Below are 19,022 nucleotides of genomic sequence, written 5' to 3'. Positions count from 1 at the left end.
GAGGTTAGCACGCAAAAGCCTGGTTCTTGGGGCCAGTGCTGCCCATTAGGGTGCCTGGGCAGTGACGGGTGCTCCTAGGGGCCAAGGCCTTGCTGTTTTCACTGAGACCAGGAGGGAAATGAACAAATGAGAGATGCTGCTGAGCTGGTGTGCTTCATCTCGCAGTCTCCTACCCCCAGAAAAGGGGTGCTGGCAGGAGGCCCCAGGGGGTTCTTTGGATCTCTGCCGCTCTTCTAAAGAAGTGGGCAGGAGGGGCCCTCAAGGAACAGAGAAGATAAAGCACAAATTGGGTAACTTGAATCCAGGCTGCACTTCAGTCCTGTTGCTGTCTGTCCTATTTATTTATCATTAAAGTTTAAGGATGTCCAGTGCAACTTATTTATCCCAGTGAGCTGAGGACTGTTGTTTCACTGTCTTCTGCTCATGCACCAAGATGTGCAGCTCCACTAGGAGGGAGAGGGTGCTTTTGCTCAAAGGGCTATGGGTGGGCCGGGAGGGAAGAAAGCTGTCAGGGACTCTGAGGTTGTGGCTGAGATTCTGTACTCACGGCTGCTTCTCTTGACCCTGCAGTCGGTGTACCCCCCCAACTCTCAGGCTGCTTTCTCATTCTCTTAATAAAACCTTTCACTGGAAATGAAGCCCTCCCGGTCCTTCCTCAGTCCAGGCCTGGATTTGCCTCCCCAGATGGGGAGGTCACAGGGGAGGGACAGGCCCTGGGAACTGGGGGAAGGGGGTGGAGGAAGGGAGAAATCTTGGAGGGGGCCGTGGGTATCACTGTGTGAGGGGATAGACGGTGGGTCTGTCTGGCTTGTCAGTGTGGCTGTTCTGTGTGTGAGAGAGAGAAGTGAACCCTGGGTGGGGGCGCGGCTGTATGTTACTGTGACTGAGCCCGTGTGTGAAGGTGCCAGTCTGGCTATTAGGTCTATGTGATGTTACCATGATCATTGGTGGTGGGTCTAAACATGTGTCAATATGAATGGTGATGACTGTCTATCTGGCCCATTCAAGTCTAGCTTCTTTGTCTTCTTGAGGATTTCATTCTTCAAACCATTTTTCTTACCTGCATCAGTCTCTCCGTCCCTATTGAGTCATCTACTAGATCATTCCCTAAAGGACACATTCTAGGACCTCTTACCTTACCAAACATAAATCCTTTCCTTTTAAAGAGTTCTTAAAAAGATTATGACACCCCTACTTCCACTTCCCCACCCCCGATTCACTCCTCAACCCATTTTACTCTGGCTTCTACCACTACTAGCCTATGGAAATCCACTCAGCAAGGTCATCAATGGCCACAAGTCCAAAGTCCCCTCTTTTGAACTTAGCATTTAACATGGCTGATCACTTGCTCTCTTCTGAAACATGCCCTACTCATGTCCAAAATGGAGTACTTGACTCAAGTACTCACATCTTGACCTGGCCACCTTCCTGACCTCAGTAAATGGTGCCACCCTCTAAACCCAGTTGCTCAGGCCAGAAACTAGGAAGTTATATTTGATTCTGTCCCTATACCCTATCCATCACAAAGTCCATCCAGACAGAAGACTCTCCCGGGCTACCACCCTGGTCCTTGGCAATGTTACAGCAGTCTTCCAGCTGGCCTGTTTTCTTTGGTACACCATACTAAAGCCCTGCCAGCAATCGAGATGTTGCTTACTTCTTCAACCACATCTTAAACTATTCTCTTCACTTACTTTCCTCTAGCCACACTGGTTTCCTTTCAGTTCCACAGATTACCACTTTTATGCCTCAGGGCCACTGCACTTACCGTTCTCCTTGCCTGGAATTCTCTTCCCCCAGTTCTTTATAGGTATGCTGTCAAAGACAGATGGTCAGGTGTTTTGCAGAAATGAAAGGTTTAGGAATCATCTCCCAGGGGAAAGGTCCAAAGATGTGATTGCTTCTCCCCAGAAGGTTCCCTGCCACAACCTACACATATGAGAGGATGGGAGGAAAGGCTGGAAGTATGTTCTGCTTTAATGAAAGACCTGGACCTGGCAAGAGACGTTCTACTACTAAAATTATTTTAGACTAAAGGAAGTTAAGGGAATTAAATGACAATAAGACATATGGCACTTAGACTATTTCAGCACCCTCTTCCATTTCTTAGGGGTTCCTTGTCAGCTTCCTCAACCTTCGCTAGTCGGAGCTAAGCTTCCCTACCCTGAGGCAAAACAGCTGCTCTCTTCTCCAACCTATTCCCTCTCACCCCAAGCATGGGAAGGAATAAACTGTTTTCAGTGTATTAATCACCTGAAAGCAGATGGGAACCAATTGGGAGACCATTCTGAGCAGGGTTTGGCCAGAAGTGTTAAAGCATCAGTACACTCCCAGTGTTTTTCAACTTCAGAAAATCGATTAAGAAGGACAAAGCCGGCATTAAAAAAAAAAAATTTGGTATAGATAACAGATTAGAAAATATCAAGGTGCACTGCATCACAACCCAATCATACATATATACGTATCTGTAAGAGAGATTTCAGGAAGCAATGCTTACTGTTTATACAGTAGGTATCAAGTAAAAAACGTATGCTGAGGCTATATCAGTTCAGTTAGGCTATAGGCTTTATGAGGTGTTGAAGAAGGAAAGGAAATTGGGGAGCTAGGCTGGGAGAGGATTATGAAATGCTTAGCATGTCAAACCCAAGTTGGGTTTCACATTTTCAAAGTCGCTCAGTCGTGTCCGACTCTTTGCAACCCCATGGACCATACAGTCCCTGGAATTCTCCAGGCCAGAATACTGGAGTGGGTAGCCTTTCCCTTCTCCAGGGGATCTTCCCCACCCAGGGATCGAACCCAGGTCTCCCATGTTGCAGGCGGATTCTTTACCAGCTGAACCCCAAGGGAAGCCCAAGGATACTGAAGTGAATGGCCTATCCCTTTTCCAGCGGATCTTCCTGACCCAGGAATTGAACCAGGGTCTCCTGCATTGCAGGCAGATTCTTTACTAACTGAGCTATCAGGGAATATAAATAGAATAGAATAAAGTTGCTTTGTTCTATAAGCAATGGAAACCATCAGAAAGTGTTAAGTGAGGAGAGGAATGGATGATCCAATTTTTAGAGTACAGAGAAAAAACTGGAGAGGGAGGAGATTAACAGTAGAGAGAAGCTAGGAAGCTGTTCAAGTAGTCTGAGAAAGGGAGTCCCTGGGTGGCCTAGGGGTTAGGATTTCGGGCTTTCCCTGCCGTAGTCCAGGTTCAATCCTTGGTTGGGGAACTGAGATAATGAAGATGAAAAGTTTCATTAAAAGATTTAGGAAGCCAAATGCAAGAACTTGGTGACTATGTGAAGGAAGGAAATAAAGAAGGCAACAAAAATGATGCCCAGCTAGATGCAATGAGGTCTGGATCATATCCTAGAATAGAAAAAAAAACAATAGTGGAAAAACTGGTGAAATCTGAATAAAGGCTGGAGTTTAGTCAATACTAATGTGCCAACCAATGTTTCTTAGTTTTACAAACGTATTCTGGCTAACATGTTAACACTAGGGGAAACCAGGCGAGGAGCATGACACTCTGCATCATCTTTGCAACTTTTCTATAAAACTAAATTTATTCCAAAATAAGTTTATCAAAGATAAATGATGCATAGGTTTCTGGCTTGGGCACTTGGGAGCCAAGGGCTGGTGGTAAGGCTCAGCTTTAGATATGCTGAGTTTGATGTTCTGTGACTAGAGGGTGAGATACCTAGAATTAAGTGTATATCGAGTTTAAGAAAGAGATCTGGATTGGAGAAAACAGACTGGAGGTCAGGGTGGGCTGGTGGCCTCCCCTATGAGATTGCCTTGCGGACACATATTCAAAGGCAGAGAACGATTTCATTCTTAGTGAGGCCTGGATGCAGAACAACAAGTTTACCCATGATCCCATACTTACTGGGACTTCCCAGGGGGTACTAGTGGTAAAGAACCTGCCTACCAATGCAGGAGACGTAAGAGACGCAGGTTCGATCCCTGGGTTGGGAAGATCCCCTGGAAAAGGAAAAGACACCCCACTCCAGTATTCTGGCCTGGAGAAGTCCATAGTGTTGCAGAGTCGTACACGACTGAAGTGACTTAGCACACATGCATATGTTTATAGAGCACTTCACATATGCCAGGTCCTGTTCCAAATGCTCTACATTAGCACATGGAATCCTCACACAATTCTATTTTACAGATAGGAAAACCATGAAGCAGGACTGCTTACACTTTAGTAGTGGCACTCAACTGGGGCAAGCATCAGAATCACCCGTGGAGCTTTAAAATAGATGTCTTAAGAGAGTCAGGAAGCTAGCCAAAAGCTCACACCTATGCATAGTGATGGTGGTAAACTAATGATGAACTAGGCATGGTCATGTGAATCATCTCTTTCTCCCATTTATTCAATAATTAGCTTGCTTCTTATGGTACAAAGCATTTACCAAATCTGATAGTAATTCTATACTGTTAACACAAATATACTATCTATAGGGAGTAACTTAGACAGATGATATACTTCACCCCAGATAAACAAAAAGCCTATTGTATGTGGTATTAAGAGCAGCACAGAATGGGATAAAGTTGGGCTTATCTTAGCCTAGGACCAAATGGTGCTCAAAGTATGAGCACCTGCCTACAGCAGCATCACATCGATCAGAAATATCAGAAATGTAAAATCTCAGGCCACCTCTTCAAACTACAGGAGTAGGACCCAGCAAGCTGTGTCTATAAGGAAGTTGGGATGCATGCTGTAGTTTGACGATCACTGCTCCAAAAAAGCTTCAAATTGGTGGTTCTCTATTGTGACTAAGGGTTAGAAGCTTTAAAAAATATTTCTAGGCTCCAAACCTGTTAGAATCTGGGAGTGAATGCAGGCTAATCAAGTTGATTAAAAAAGACAACCATCCAGGTGATTCTGATACATACATCTGGTTAAGAACTACTGTTTTAGTGGCACCAATAGAAAAATATCTACATTACTCATTACCAAAAAATTAGATTAGAAAGTAAAATAAATACCTGGTTAACCACTTACAGTACACCAAGATCATGGATTATGCAACTGTCAGTAAGAGTAAAGTAGCTATTTATGTACTGATATAAAAACCATCTCCAATAGTGTTAAATGAAAAAAGCAATATGCAGAATATTTTAAAAATATTTTTTAAAAGGGACATGTGAATGCATGTATTTTATACAAGAACAATATATCTCTAAAGGTTAGATAAGAAATTAGTAGCTGAAGTTTCCTCTGGGACGGGAAGAAGGTGAATAAACTATAGGGATGGAAGAAACATTTTCACTGTGTGTGTTCGTCCTGCTTGCATTTTCTCTAGATGTATGTATTATCTATTCAAATTAATTAATTTAAAAATGTTTAAGCTTAGGGGCAATAAAGAACCACTGCTTTAGAGGGAATGAGACTTTAGCAAGCAAACTGTCAGCTACTGAAGGACAATTAGAGCATCAATGAAGGAAAGGAGCAGGAGGAAAGACAATCCTCGAAGGAAGTCCAATGCAGGTAATCCTTCCTCCACCTCCTTCCTGAGGTGATGTTAGGTAAACTCAGACTCAACCCAGAGGGCTCAATCGATCCACAGTCAGCTTTATTTTGAGTTAACCATCTGTGGAAAGCACTACATCAAAAGAGTAGAAAAAAATAGAGGAGCTCATCAAAAAAAGTCCCCCGGCAAATGGGATGGGGGCATGACGTTAGGAGCCCTGCTTAGGGAAGGAGATGTTGTCCAGGTCGTGGATGCCATTTCTGTCAATGATTCGAACACTGAAGGTTGGCAGATTCAGGATGAAGCGTTTCTGGAGCTGCAGAGAAACATGAAGGAAATCAGTCAACAAATTTTTATTGAGAACTGTGGTCCAGGCTCTGTTGTAGGCACTGGACATATAAGCAGATAGTGACTTTTGCTTTGGGGGCGCTTGGTACCCTCCTGGGGACAGTTGGTACTAAGATACTGAGGAAAGCCCAAACTGCAGCTGGAGGCTGACTGGAAGGCAGTGAGCAGGAGCTTGACTCTGGTCAATCAGCTGGTGAAGAACGGTACAATGTAATGTTCTATTCCTCACAGTCTGCCACCCATCGGCCTGGTAAACACAGACTTCTCTTTCAAAATATCTCAAGGCATCAAGCCAACCAAGGAGCTACTGCCCTAGGAAAAGCTTTGGGCCAAAGCCATGTATTCCTAGGTCCAACAGTATGCTCCAGCCACCCACCCACGTTATAAGGACCAGGTGTACGCAAGTGTGTCTGTGTGTACAGCTGGAGACTGGTGGCGAGGATGGTCTCAGAACTGCTCTTGGAACAACCCCCACTTCTACCTTCTTCAATCCAAACTGAACTGTCATTAAAGAAACCTCTCTGGACTCTCATGTGACTGTCTGCCTGAGAGGCTGTTCCAAAGGACCTGTGGTCTGTGTACAAAAAGCAGACTGCCCCATTAACCTGGCTGGAGACTGCTGAAGAGAACAGCTGACCTGGAGGAAATCGCATCTTCTCTGGGCGACTCTTCCTGGACAGCTCACTTCATCTCTGGATAGAAGGCACAAAGCTCTACCTGCTCCCTCAGGGGCATATCCTGAAAATGTACCCTCCCCTGGCCCAAGCCCGCCCTCCCTCGATGTTTCCGTCGCCTTTATAGATGAGGACTGGGCAGCAACCACCACTTTCATTTCCACAGCCCTCCCTGGCTGATGACTCCTATGTCCAGATGAAAGTTCCAAGACCAAGAAAAGGAGACATTAATAAGGAAATGTGGAGGATCCACAGGGAATAAAGTCTCAAAGCATTCCACATTCCAATGGCTTCTTCCTGGCAAACCCTTGCAACACTTGGAGCTGCCGGACTAATATGGCCTCTTGGCTGAATTTTTAAGAAAAGCACATGAGTTTATTTTCAGTTTCTGATTTGGAAAGGAGATTAACAAGAGGAAGAAGGGGCCCTGTGGACTGAAAATGACAGGCTTGTGTAAGAGGCAAACTGACATTACTGATGCTACCAGCTGCTCTCAAGCTCCTACTCTCTTCTCACTAGAGTACAAATTCAAGTTCATCCTTAGGCTACAGGAACAGCAAAATAATTAAAAAGCCTGAAGGAGCTGCTTTCTTTTCCTCCTCATCCTCCTTTCATACCAGAGCCTCAGACTCCTAGCAGTAGTATTGGAAGGGGAAGGGCCCATGTTCCTGGCCTCATACACTAAAGGCTACTCTCCGTCTGCCCAAAGCCTGCTCGTTGTCTTCTATGGCTTCCTGAATTCCCAGGGGTGGCTTTCCCTCCCGGACTCATGTACTGTTAAGGGAGCAGACTTCATGGCCAACCCCAGGTAACACAAAAATGGAGCAGGTATAAAATCCACAATAGGTATAAAAGCACAATAGTTCTTAAAGTACGCTCCCCTGCCCCCAGCTACCATCTGCAGCAAAATCACCTGGGACTGCTGGCCAAGACAGTCTCAAGAGCTACACCAGGACAAGTGATTCAGAATTGAGGTGAGGTGGAAAGCAACAAGTTCCCCAGATGATTCTTACCCATGCTAAAACTTGAGAATTACTAGTCTGGAAGAACCAAAAATAAAAGTAATTAGATTGTAAAATTGACATTGATGAGATGGTGACCCAGGAGAGAAAAAAGTCAGCTTGTTATGCACCAAACTGTATCCCTGACAGGAACCTCACATATGGTTAGTGGATATTATACTTTCTGGCAAGGATCAGAAAAAACCCAACTGAGGAAGGGAAACAATATTGGCCAACAGAGAGACAAACCATTCCTTTCAGGATCCCATGAAAGCTACTCACCTCCTCCAGACATTTCCTAAGGAGTTCCACTGCCTTCTCACGCGAGATAGCTGAAAGAGAACATGGAGGTCAGGCCCTCAAGGTGCTGACACTAAGTCCAACTCTCTGCCACAACTCTGAACCAAGTTTCAAACTTTTTCAGGTCAACATGACACACAAACAAATAAGGCCAAAAAAAAAAAAAAGCCAAGGCTTCTGATTTACAACAAACTCGCTCTATATGCAGTTGAGTGTCCCAGGCCCAGTGCTCAGGCAGCCACAAGCCATTGCGAATTGATTTGCTACAGAGAAGGGTAAGCATGACGGAATCTGCCTCCCATGCCCAGTGCTCGCCTCCAGAGAAGTCCAGCGGCCTGCCTCTTCTTTAGAGCCCATCCCCCAACCCCCAACAACCCCCAGCCCTCCTTTAGACCAGGGCTTAGATCAGCTCCATCTGCCCTGGCCAGCTGCAAATCAGGGAGAGGGAGGACAGGGCCAGTGTGCTGGCCTCACTCTGCCAGCTGGGCCCCGGTTTAACAATAGAAACAGAATTCATCGGATGGGGCCGAGCCTCTCATAAAACAGGAGCCAAAGGAACTGTCCACGGGCATGGCAAACTGGGACGACACATGGTGCAGTCTGGCTTCAGGGGTGGCTGGCGGCTGTTTCGGTGGGCAGATCAGCTGTGTTACTGACAGATGCCAAATCAGGCAATGGTCACTAGGAGGCCAGGCTAATCTTTTCAGGATGTGGCCTGGAGCTCTGGCATGGCCGAGGCTGAGTGAGAGGGCAGCACCATAAAAAGAACCAGCCAGATTCTCACTACACTAATAGGGAAGAGCGGAACGTAAGGCCAAAACTGGTTATCTGCGCTGCATCTACAGCGTGGAAAAGTGAATCCCAACTGCCTATTGCTCACGATGGCTGAAGCTGAGGGTGTGGTTGGGGTCAGAAAATAGAACTTAACACAGAAGCAACCTTGTGTCTAGAGGTTTGCCAAGTGGACGGTTCATGGACAAGTAGAGAGCCAGCTTTCTCATATAGGAGAGGGCAGCTATTATGTGATAAGAATACAGGGTGTGGCCTTAAAAAGCTTTGATATTTAAGGAAAGAAACCCTCAGTTGTCATCCTGGAGACCTGTTCATAATCACAAGCTCCAAACAAACATACCCAAACCACTTGCTTTACTCTACACCTGAGAAGCTAATGAGCCCCTAAGTAGTGGCAAAATGAATGCAAAACCTGAACTTTTATAACTGAAGAATTATAGTTTTAGTCATTATTCCAACCCCCCTTTAAAATAAAACCCAGCTCTGGACATATGCAATACCTCATTTTACCTGGTGGAAGAGGGACTTGGAACAGCTTTTCCATAACCCTAATGACCTACAGAAAAAAGCTTCCCGAGGGCACTTTCCTTGGCCACCCTACTCCAAGGGGTTGTACATAAAGCCGGGAAACGGCTGAGGACAGGGCTTTGCTACTGTTCCCAGCTTAGACAGCTGACACTTACTTGGCGTGTAATATCGGTCCAGGATACTGAGAGTCAGGAAGGCACCATAGCCGTGGGCTGCGAAAGGGGCTTTTGCCAAGGCTGCCAGGTAGTCCATGTAGTAGAGCGCTGGACCCTCATGCTCATCATAGCCAGCCAGGAGAAGGTTGACATGATACGGGGTCTGCCAAGGAAAGACACTGTAACGTAACGGTCAAAGCAATAACGCCAACGTCTCTCATGGAAATAGGAACATTCCAACTGTTGATAAATAGTAGCAGCAGCTGAGTAAATGATCATGAAAGGAAAGATTTAGAGAAATCTAAAGGACCCAAAGTGTGGTGAGAGATAAAGAGAGGTCAGCTTGTTTTCTCTGAACAGAAGACCATCTGGACCACTTAAAGGTATGTGAAAAAGCTGCTTCTTAAAGCCCATGGACCAAAATCTGCTATAAAAGCTTTTCAAAGACAAAGCATCAGTGTTCTTGTCTTGTTCCTAATAGCTGAAACCAAAACACACCATTCTGAGAAATGTCAGGCCATGGGCTAAAGAAAGCTACAGCACCAACCACATCACCCAAAATAAAAAGGCTCAGTATGGGCATTTGGATCACAATCTCAAATGGCAAACTGTATGTCTCACTATTAAGAAACTAAGTCTTGGGCTACATTTAATAAATCCTGGAGAGGGTGTGAAGGAAAGGCCTACATTGTTGCTGGGAATGTAAACTGGTGCAGCCACTATGGAAAACAATATGGAAATTCCTTTAAAAATTAAAAACAGAGCTACCATATGATCCCACTATTTCTACTCCTGGGTATATGTCCAAGAAAAAACTCTAATTCATAGCAGCGCTATTTACAACAGCCAAGACATGAAAACAACCCAAGTGCCCATCAACAGATGCCTGACTTAAGAAGATGTGGTACATATATACAAGGGAATATTACTCGGCCATAAAAAGAATGAATTATTGCCATTTGCAGCAACATGGATGGACCTAGATAATATTCTATGTAGTGAAGTAAGTCAGAGAAAAACATTGTATGGTATCACTTATATGTGGGATCCAGAAATAATACAAGTGAATCTACACACAAAACAGAAACTAACTCAAAGACACAGAAAATATATGCATGGTTACAAAAAGGGAAAGGGAGGAGGGGTATAAACTAGGAGCACGGGATTAACAGTGACAAACTGCATAAAATAGATAAGTAACAGGATTTACTATATAGCATAGGGAACCATATTCAAAATCTTATAATAACCTATGATGGAAAATAATCTGAAAAAAGTACATATATAACTGAATCATTCTGCTGTATATCTGGAATTAATACAATACTGTGCATCAACTATAAAAAAGATTAAAAAAAGAGAAAGAAACAAGTCATGGGGTAGGAAAGTATAGAAGTTCTCAGATATTTCAATCAAATCACTAACCTTGTTTCTGGCCACAGCACATGGCTTGCGGGATCTTATTAGCTCCCTAATCAGGGACTGAAGCCCACACACCAGGCAGTGCATGGGCAAAGCCCTAACCACTGGACCACCAGGGAACTCCCAAGTCACTACATTTTTAATGCAGACAGTAGTAATGGAAGTTGGTAAGTTCAAAAAATGTGGTAACTCTAGAAGAACTGCAGATTTAGGTGAAATGCTAATTATTTTTCTAATATAACAAGGCTGTGTGCTAAGATAACTAAAAGGTAATTTTTATCAATGAAACAAAAGTAATTACAATAACCTATTTTATAGGTATCCTTTTTTTGTATTACCTGCAAGTGTAATGAGCAAATTTCTACAGAGAACCCTGACTAAGTCTGCCTTGATCTTCACTTCTATATGGATGATTATTTTTCTACACCAGGTGGGCCATTTGCCATGTTAGATTCAGACTGTGTTCCCAGGCATCAGTGGCGCAACTTCCATGAAAAAATGACTTCCTTTTTTCTCTGCAAAGTTTGTTTTCCCTCTTGCCCTTGCCTCAGTGGATAGTGAACAGGCCTTGCCCACAGTTAGGTGCCCATTCCTAAACATTAATTCAATCAAATGGACATTAAATGAAACTAAATACACTTATGCATCATATAACGGGGCATAAAGTAGTAACAGCTGATGGTCTTAAAAGTGATGTTTTGTATTCTTTGGACACTGATCAGCATGGGCACTTGGCAGCTTGAAGAAGCAGTCTAACTCATGTTAGAAGATACACATGAGAACATTATATACCTACTTGGAATTCCAAGCCAGCTGTGCTAAGTAGTATTTCCCAAAGATTACAGAGTAGCTCTAACCTGCAAACAACTTTCTGCCTTGGGGATGAGATAGTGAATAGACTCAGAGGAGTAAGAAATAACCAGTAATAGTTAAGTCTTTTGAGAAAATAATTAACTGCCTATTACATTTCCCAGTAAGTAGCATGCTAACCTCTGCCAGTAGTCTCTGGAATTTTCTGCCACATTCTGTGACTACATTCTTAGTAAGTCTGACCTTAAGCAAGACACTTAACCTCTATGAACATATTTCCTTATGTGTAAAACTAGGTTAATTAATCCTTCCCCTTTCTACTTTCTAGGAAATACGGTGAGAAAAAAATAACAGAGGTGACACATCCCGAACTCTGGAAGAAAAAATGTGACCTAAATTCTTAGTATATTAGCTATATCCCAGTGTCTTTTTTGATAGCTTACCACTTTAAACAACAACAAAACTGTTTGAACTACCTAAAAATAAAAAATAAATATAACAGTATTTTTAAAAAACTGTGACAACAGTAATGCAACAGGGAGACAAAGAATACCATGGTGTTTTTATAGTTAAAATTAGAAAAGCAAAAAAGAGGGGCTTTCCTGGTAGTCCAGTGGTTAAGAATGCGCCCTCCAATGCAGGGGACAAAGGTTCGATCCCTCGTCAGAGAACTATATCCCACATGCCACAGGGCAACTACTGAGCCCACTCGCCACAACAAAGACCCGATGTGCCGCAACCGAGATCCAATGCGGTCAAATAAATAAATTAAAACGAAAAGCAAAAAAAGAGAGAAATATCCAAACTGTTTTCCTTCCCCAAGAGATTTAATAATATAGTTACTTACCTATCACAAAATAAGCTCATCTTTTTGCTATAAGGATAACAAACCTTCTCCATTTACTAGAGGACATTCCTTTTATGGCTATTTTATCCAGTTGTTTATTAAGGATCCATCCAGATATCTAAAGAGACCTAACCAGCAGAAACCATATATGCTTTCTCCAATGAGGCTATTGCCCACACTGAGATCAAACTTTGTTTAAAACAATTAAGGTGATCTTTAAAAGCCACCACAAAAAATTTTTATGTGAAGATGTCAAGAGAATTCCAGAAACAAACCATATTGCTTAATTGGTCTATATAATATCATTTATTTACGCTTAAGCATCTGACACACACACTCATCAAAGTTGGTATTCAGAAGCTATAACATGTGGTACAGAAGATAACTCACAAATTATTGTGTGACTTTGAATTACCAACTTTTGCATGTGTGAGATGCTTAAGCATAAATAAATGGTGTTATCTAGACTAATTAAATCATTACATCTGTGTAACAACTTGCAGTTTCTGAAATTCTTCTGACAATGCTCCATCAGAGATCTCTGGCTCACACCAGTTTTTGGTTTTTAATTTCAAATAAGGTCTTATATACTGCTATTCCCTTACTCCTCTAAGAATCATGGCATTCAAAGTGACAAAGCCATACTGATGGGTTTCTTGATTCTTATATTTTCTCCTATTCCTGATGCAACAGTGTTTTCCTTGAATAAGACAAATTCCAAGCCATTCAATTTTGTGAAATTCTTACAGCATATACATGTGTGACTATGGTATGTTTAGGGAAATACATAGTATGTGTAAGACACAACCCACCTATTCAAATATTTATACTGATTACAAACTCCATGAAGGCAGGACTCTGGCTTGTTCAATGATGTATAAGCATATAGTATATATTCAATAAAGATTTGCTGACTGAATAACAATCATACCAAAAAGCCTTATATATTTTTCCATACATATGTGACTAATGCCTAGTATCATAACAAGAAAGATTAAGAAAATCTTTAAACAAATGTCAGAAAGTGATAGGTCCTACTTCTGAGAACTAGCTCAAGTTTAAGTTGACTGCCAGTATCACTACAGTTACACATATACTGCTACTTTTTTTCTAGGTTCCTAGGTCCTTCTCTTTCTACTTTCCTTTAGACACAGGTTGCTAAGTAAAGAAAAAAAATTATACTACAGGAATTTAAAATTAAATGAAGGGGAGAACAACAGCTTAAAAAAATACCTCATGTCAGGAAGAAACAACTGAGTTTTACAGAGTTAGGCCTGAATTTGAAATCCAGCTCTATTATTAGACATGTGGCTTTAGAAAAGTAAGTAACCTAATGTCTCTGGAAGTGTTTTCATTGCAAACCTGGGATACCTACTACAAAAAGGTTGCAGTGAACATTCAAAGAAATAATGCATGTAAAACAAGCACAGTACCCAAGACATAGTAAAGGCTCAATAAATGCTAAAATAATTACTAGGGAAACATAATCAACTGTGAAGTTCACAGTGTCCATGGAAAAAATAAGGCAAGCACTCAGGAGAAGACCATCCACTCCTAGCAAATGAGATACAAGATAAATTCCTCATATAGTCAAATATACCCTAAATAGCCAAAACAATCTTGACAAAGAAGAACGCAGCTGGAAGAATCACATTGACTTCAGACTGTATTACAAAGCTACAGTAATCAAAACAGTATGGTATTGACCCAAGAATAGACACACAAATTAATGGAACAGAAGAGAAAGCCCAGAAATAAACCAATGCACATACGGTCAACTAACCTATGACAAAGGAGACAAGAATATACAATGGAGAAAAGACAGTCTCTTCAATAAGTAGTGCTGGGAAAACTGGACAGCTACATGTAAAAGAATGAAATTAGAACATTCTCCACCACCATATACAAAAATAAACTCAAAATAGATTACAGAGCTAAATGTAAGACCCAGGGCATTCTTTTGGATCCATCTTCTACAGTAAAGGAAACAAAAACTGAAATAAACAACTGGGACCTAATTAAAAGCTTCTGGACTGCAAAGGAAACCATAAACAAAATGAAGAGAGTCTGTAGAATGGGAGAAAATATTTGCAGAATATGCAACCCGGGGGCTTCCCTGCTGGCTCAGTGGTAAAGAATCCATTTGCCAATGCAGAAGACACAGGTTTGACCCCTGGTCCAGGGAGATCCCACACGTTGAGGAGCAACTAAGCCCACATGCCACAACTACTGAGTCTGTGCTCTGGAGCCTAGGAGCCACAAATACTGAAGCCCACACACCTAGAGGCCATGCTCCACAACAGGAGAAGCCACTGCAATGAGAAGCCCATGCACCACAACAAGAGAAAGCCCACACACAGCAACAAAGATCCAGCACAGCCAAAAATAAATGAATACACAAACAAAAATTTTTTTAAGAAGAAGATGCAACCAACAAGGGATTAATTTCCAAAATACACAAACAGCTCATACAAATCAAGGAAAAATGGGCAGATCTAGACATTTCTCCAAAGACATACAGATGGCCAAAAAGCACACGAAAAAATGATCAACATCACTAATTATTAGAGAAATGCAAATCAAAACTACAATAAGGTACCACCTCATACCAGTCTGAATGGCCATCATTTAAAAACCTATAAATAGGGAATTCCTTGGCATTTCAGTGGTTAAGACTCTCTGTTCTTCCAATGCAGGGGGCATGGGTTCAATCCCTGGCCAAGGAACTAAGACCCCACATGCTGTGCTGCAAGATCAAAATAAAAGGAAAAGGAATCCTCCCACACTACTGGTGGGAATGTAAAGTGGTGTGGTGATTATGAAGAACAGTATGAAGGTTCTTTAAAAAACTAATACAGAGCTTCCATATGATCCAGCAACCCCACTCCTGGGCATACAGTCGAACAAAGTTCTAACTTGAAAAGATACATGCAACCCAAAGACCATAGCAGGCCTGTTTACAATAGCTAAATATGGAAGCAAATGAAATGTCCATCAACAAATGAATGGATAAAGAAGATGTGGCACATATATATACACACACACCATTAATAAGTCATAAAAAAGAATGAAGTAATGCCATTTGCAGCAACAAGGATGGACCCAGAGATTATCATACTAAGTGAAGTCAGTCAGACAGAAAATGACAAGTATCACATATATGTGGACTCTAAAAAAAAATGCAAATGAACTTACTCACAAAACTGAAACAGAGTCACAGACATATAAAAGAAACTTTTGGTTACCAAAAAGGAAGGGGGGGAGGATATATTTGGGATTTGGGATTAACAGATATGGACCATTGTATGTAAAACAGATAAACAACAAAGACCTACTGTACAGCACAGGAAACTATATTCAGTGTCTTATAGTAACCTACAGTGGAAAAGAGTCTGAAAAAGAAAAAAAATATATATATGTTTAACTGATTCACTCTGACGTACACCTGAAACACTATAAATGAACTATACCTTAGTAATTTTTTTTTAATTTTTAAAGGAAAATAAAAATTTAAAGGAAAAGAAATAAACACCCCATACACATCTTCCTAAAGGGATCTGGTGGGCTATTTATAAAAGTGCCCAGCACACTGCATGACACATGGTAGAAATGTATGATAGCTTCCTCCTCTCTCCCTCCTGGACTCAGAAGGAGCCCTGAGGTGACAGTATTCATTGTCACAAACATTCACAAGCATTGACACTTTGAGCATATCTGCTTCACAGTACACACAACCCTAATCTATCTTGAAATTGATACAGACATAGAGACATTTTTCTGGAAGCCTGAAAAAACAAAAACAACAAACTCTACATCCAGATTTGGAGAGAGAACAAATTACCACTTATAGGTTCCTTCATACTATTTCTACCTTTACAGATATGTCCATTCTGAGTGGTAAGCCTCATTTTCTATCTACCTTTTCATCAGTTCCCTTCTTTCCCACGATCAGTATTACATGTGAGAATTTGCCAATTATCCTGAAGAAATGGGAACACCAATCAATCATGATAAAACTGCCAGGAATCCTCTATCTTTAACAAGGTAATCCTTATCCTGTACATGATATAATCTAAGTCTTTGGTTGTCTCCACTATTCTAATTATTTAGATAGCAAGTCTAAGTAATAAAGCAAAGTTATGAGGTCCCCAAAGGAAGGAACACTATTTTTTATGTCTAGGCATCTTCCGCAGCAAAGGCAAGCACTAAAAATACACACAATTCTTAACTAACCTAAACATCCAAGTGATCAATAAATTAATCTAAACATTTCGCTGAGACACTGTCCAATGGCCACGAGGATCACCATCAGCGGTCTGCAGGGCAAATGCCAACATGCTTAGGTTTAAAGTTATACTCAGGGACTTCTTTGGTGGCCCAGCAGTTAAGAATCTGCCTTGCAGTGCAGGGGACACAAGTTTGATCCCTAGTCAGGGAACTAAGGTCCCACATGCTGTGGAACAACTAGGCTCACGCAACGGAACTATCGAGCCGACTTGCCACAATGAAGATTCCGCGCGCCCCAGCTAAGGCCTGGTGCAGCTAAATAAATAAATAATTATTTTTTAAAAATTAAAAAATGAATTTGTATCTAACTGACACACATAAATTTAAATGAACCACCCTGGGAACTCAAAATGAACTTTAGTTTCTAAAATAAAGTACAACCAAAATTTTGCCACTTTTTATACGGAAAGAAAAAAACAAAACAGATAAATTGATTTCTTTTCCTACCTTAAAAAAACACACGATATAAGCTTATTTTTAAAGTGGAGATCTTTTAAGTCATTTTGAGATTTCCTCATCTATACAACAGGGATAACAGTATCCATCATTATAAGGTTATGGCAAGGTTTAAGTAAATAAATATAACGTGCTTTAACTAGAGGAATTAAAGAGTCTCTTGATGAAGATGAAAGAGGAGAGTGAAAAAGTTGGCTTAAAACTCAATATTCAAAAAACCAAGAACATGGCATCTGGTACCATCACTTCATGGCAAATAGATGGGGAAACAACGGAAATGGTGACAGACTTTATTTTTGGGGGCTCCAAAATCACTGCAAATGGTGACTACAGCCATGAAATTAAAAGACACTTGCTCCTTGGAATAAAAGCTATGACCAACCTAGACAGTGTATTAAAAAAGCAGACATAACTCTGCCTACAAAGGCCCATCTTGTAAAAGCTATAGTTTTTCCAGCAGTCATGTACAAATGTGAGAGCTGGACAACAAAAAAGGCTGAACACAGAAGAATTGACGATTTTGAACTGTGGTGCTGGAGAAGACTCTTGAGAGTCCCTTAGACTGCACGGAGATCAAACCAGTCAATCCTAAAGGTAATCAAGCCTGAATATTCACTTGAAGGACTAATGCTGAAGCTGATGCTCCAATACTTTGGCCATCTGATGCAAAGTGCTAACTATTTAGAAAAGACCCTGATGCTGGGAAAGATTGAAGGCAGAAGGACAAGGAGACAACAGAGGATGAGATGGTTGGATGGCATCGCTGACTCAATAGACATGAGTTTGAGCAAGCTTCGGGAGACTGTGAAGGACAGGGAAGCCTGGTGTGGTGCAGTCCATAAAGCCACAAACAGTCAAACCCTACTGAGTGACTGCAACAAGTGTGCTCAATGAAACGCCTGTTACATAGTAATAACACAGGTGATCTACTATCACCATCATCACCACCAACACCATGGTTTTAAGATTTGATCACATTATTAACAGATCTAACTAGATAACAGTAAGATCAAGAAGATGTTCCAGGGAATTCCCTGGTGGTCTAGTGGTTAAGACTCCAAGCTTTCACTGCTGAGGACTTGGGTTCAATCCTTGGTCAGGGTACTTAAGATCCCACAAGCGACACAGCACAGCTCAAGAAAACAAGTACCACAGAAAGCTAATAAAATTACCCACCTTTTTCTGTTGCTAAAAGGAATACAATTAAAGCCAGGGGAATTAGCCAATAAGCACATCTCTTATGTCCCTCTCCCTGGGATTGAAATGGACTTCCTAAGTACCTGTGAGCCCTGCAGAACTGAGTTCAGTTTCACTTGGTACCTCTGAGCTCAATTCCCTTGTACATTTGAAAGTGGGAGGTATACATGGCACACACATATGCAAACTTTCCTTCTAACTCTTGGAGCATTTCCTTCTAACTCCTGTGCCTACAACTCCTTGTATATTCCCTCTCTCATGAAAAAGAAACACGGTAGTGATTAAGAAGAGTGTGAAATTCCATAAATTTTACAGCTAAAGAGAACAGTTGTGATAAATACACTGAAACAACAAAATCAGCGATGAGAGTCTGGGCGGTGACAAGCAGCGGTGTGACATCTGGCGGAAGCCAAAGTCACAGCAAGGGGGAGAGAGGTGGGCGTGAGGAAGCATCCTGCCGAGCGTGGACACAGAAAAGGAGAGGAACTGACAGTCTTCCTTTGGAGCCAGGCCAGCCTTTCCCACCTCTAATTGAATAGGACGACGTCGCTACAAGTGAGGTGCCTTGGAGAACGATGCAGTTTCCTCTGCAACGTGCGGCACACCTTGGAACATTAAGCAGCATGTGAAGTATACTTCCATTCCTTGCGGGCCAGTAATTTGGTAGGAGAGGTAGATCCACCAACGGGACAAAGGATTTGGCTAATGATAACAGTGTTTCAATAAAGCAGCTTCTAAAC

The 19,022-nt window shown here is 41.8% G+C and overlaps 1 protein-coding gene across 1 annotated transcript in view; it reads right to left on the bottom strand.

The window, feature by feature from the left end:
- Positions 1-5,545: 5,545 nt before the first annotated feature.
- PSMB2 (proteasome 20S subunit beta 2) overlaps positions 5,546-19,022 on the bottom strand; it is a 34,329-nt gene continuing 20,852 nt past the window's right edge. Inside the window, exons 4-6 of the mRNA XM_065916639.1 lie at positions 9,264-9,426; positions 7,771-7,820; positions 5,546-5,781 (exon numbers count right to left, since the gene is read on the bottom strand). Of these exons, the coding sequence (XP_065772711.1) occupies positions 5,674-5,781; positions 7,771-7,820; positions 9,264-9,426 (321 nt within the window). The 3' untranslated portion in view covers positions 5,546-5,673. The remainder of the gene's footprint in view (positions 5,782-7,770; positions 7,821-9,263; positions 9,427-19,022) is intronic.

Source organism: Muntiacus reevesi, chromosome 1 (genome assembly GCF_963930625.1).
Source record: "Muntiacus reevesi chromosome 1, mMunRee1.1, whole genome shotgun sequence".
Classification (NCBI taxonomy): Eukaryota; Metazoa; Chordata; class Mammalia; order Artiodactyla; family Cervidae; genus Muntiacus; species Muntiacus reevesi.
Note: the sequence above shows the minus strand (reverse complement) of the source record. Positions and strands in the feature narration are given on the sequence as shown.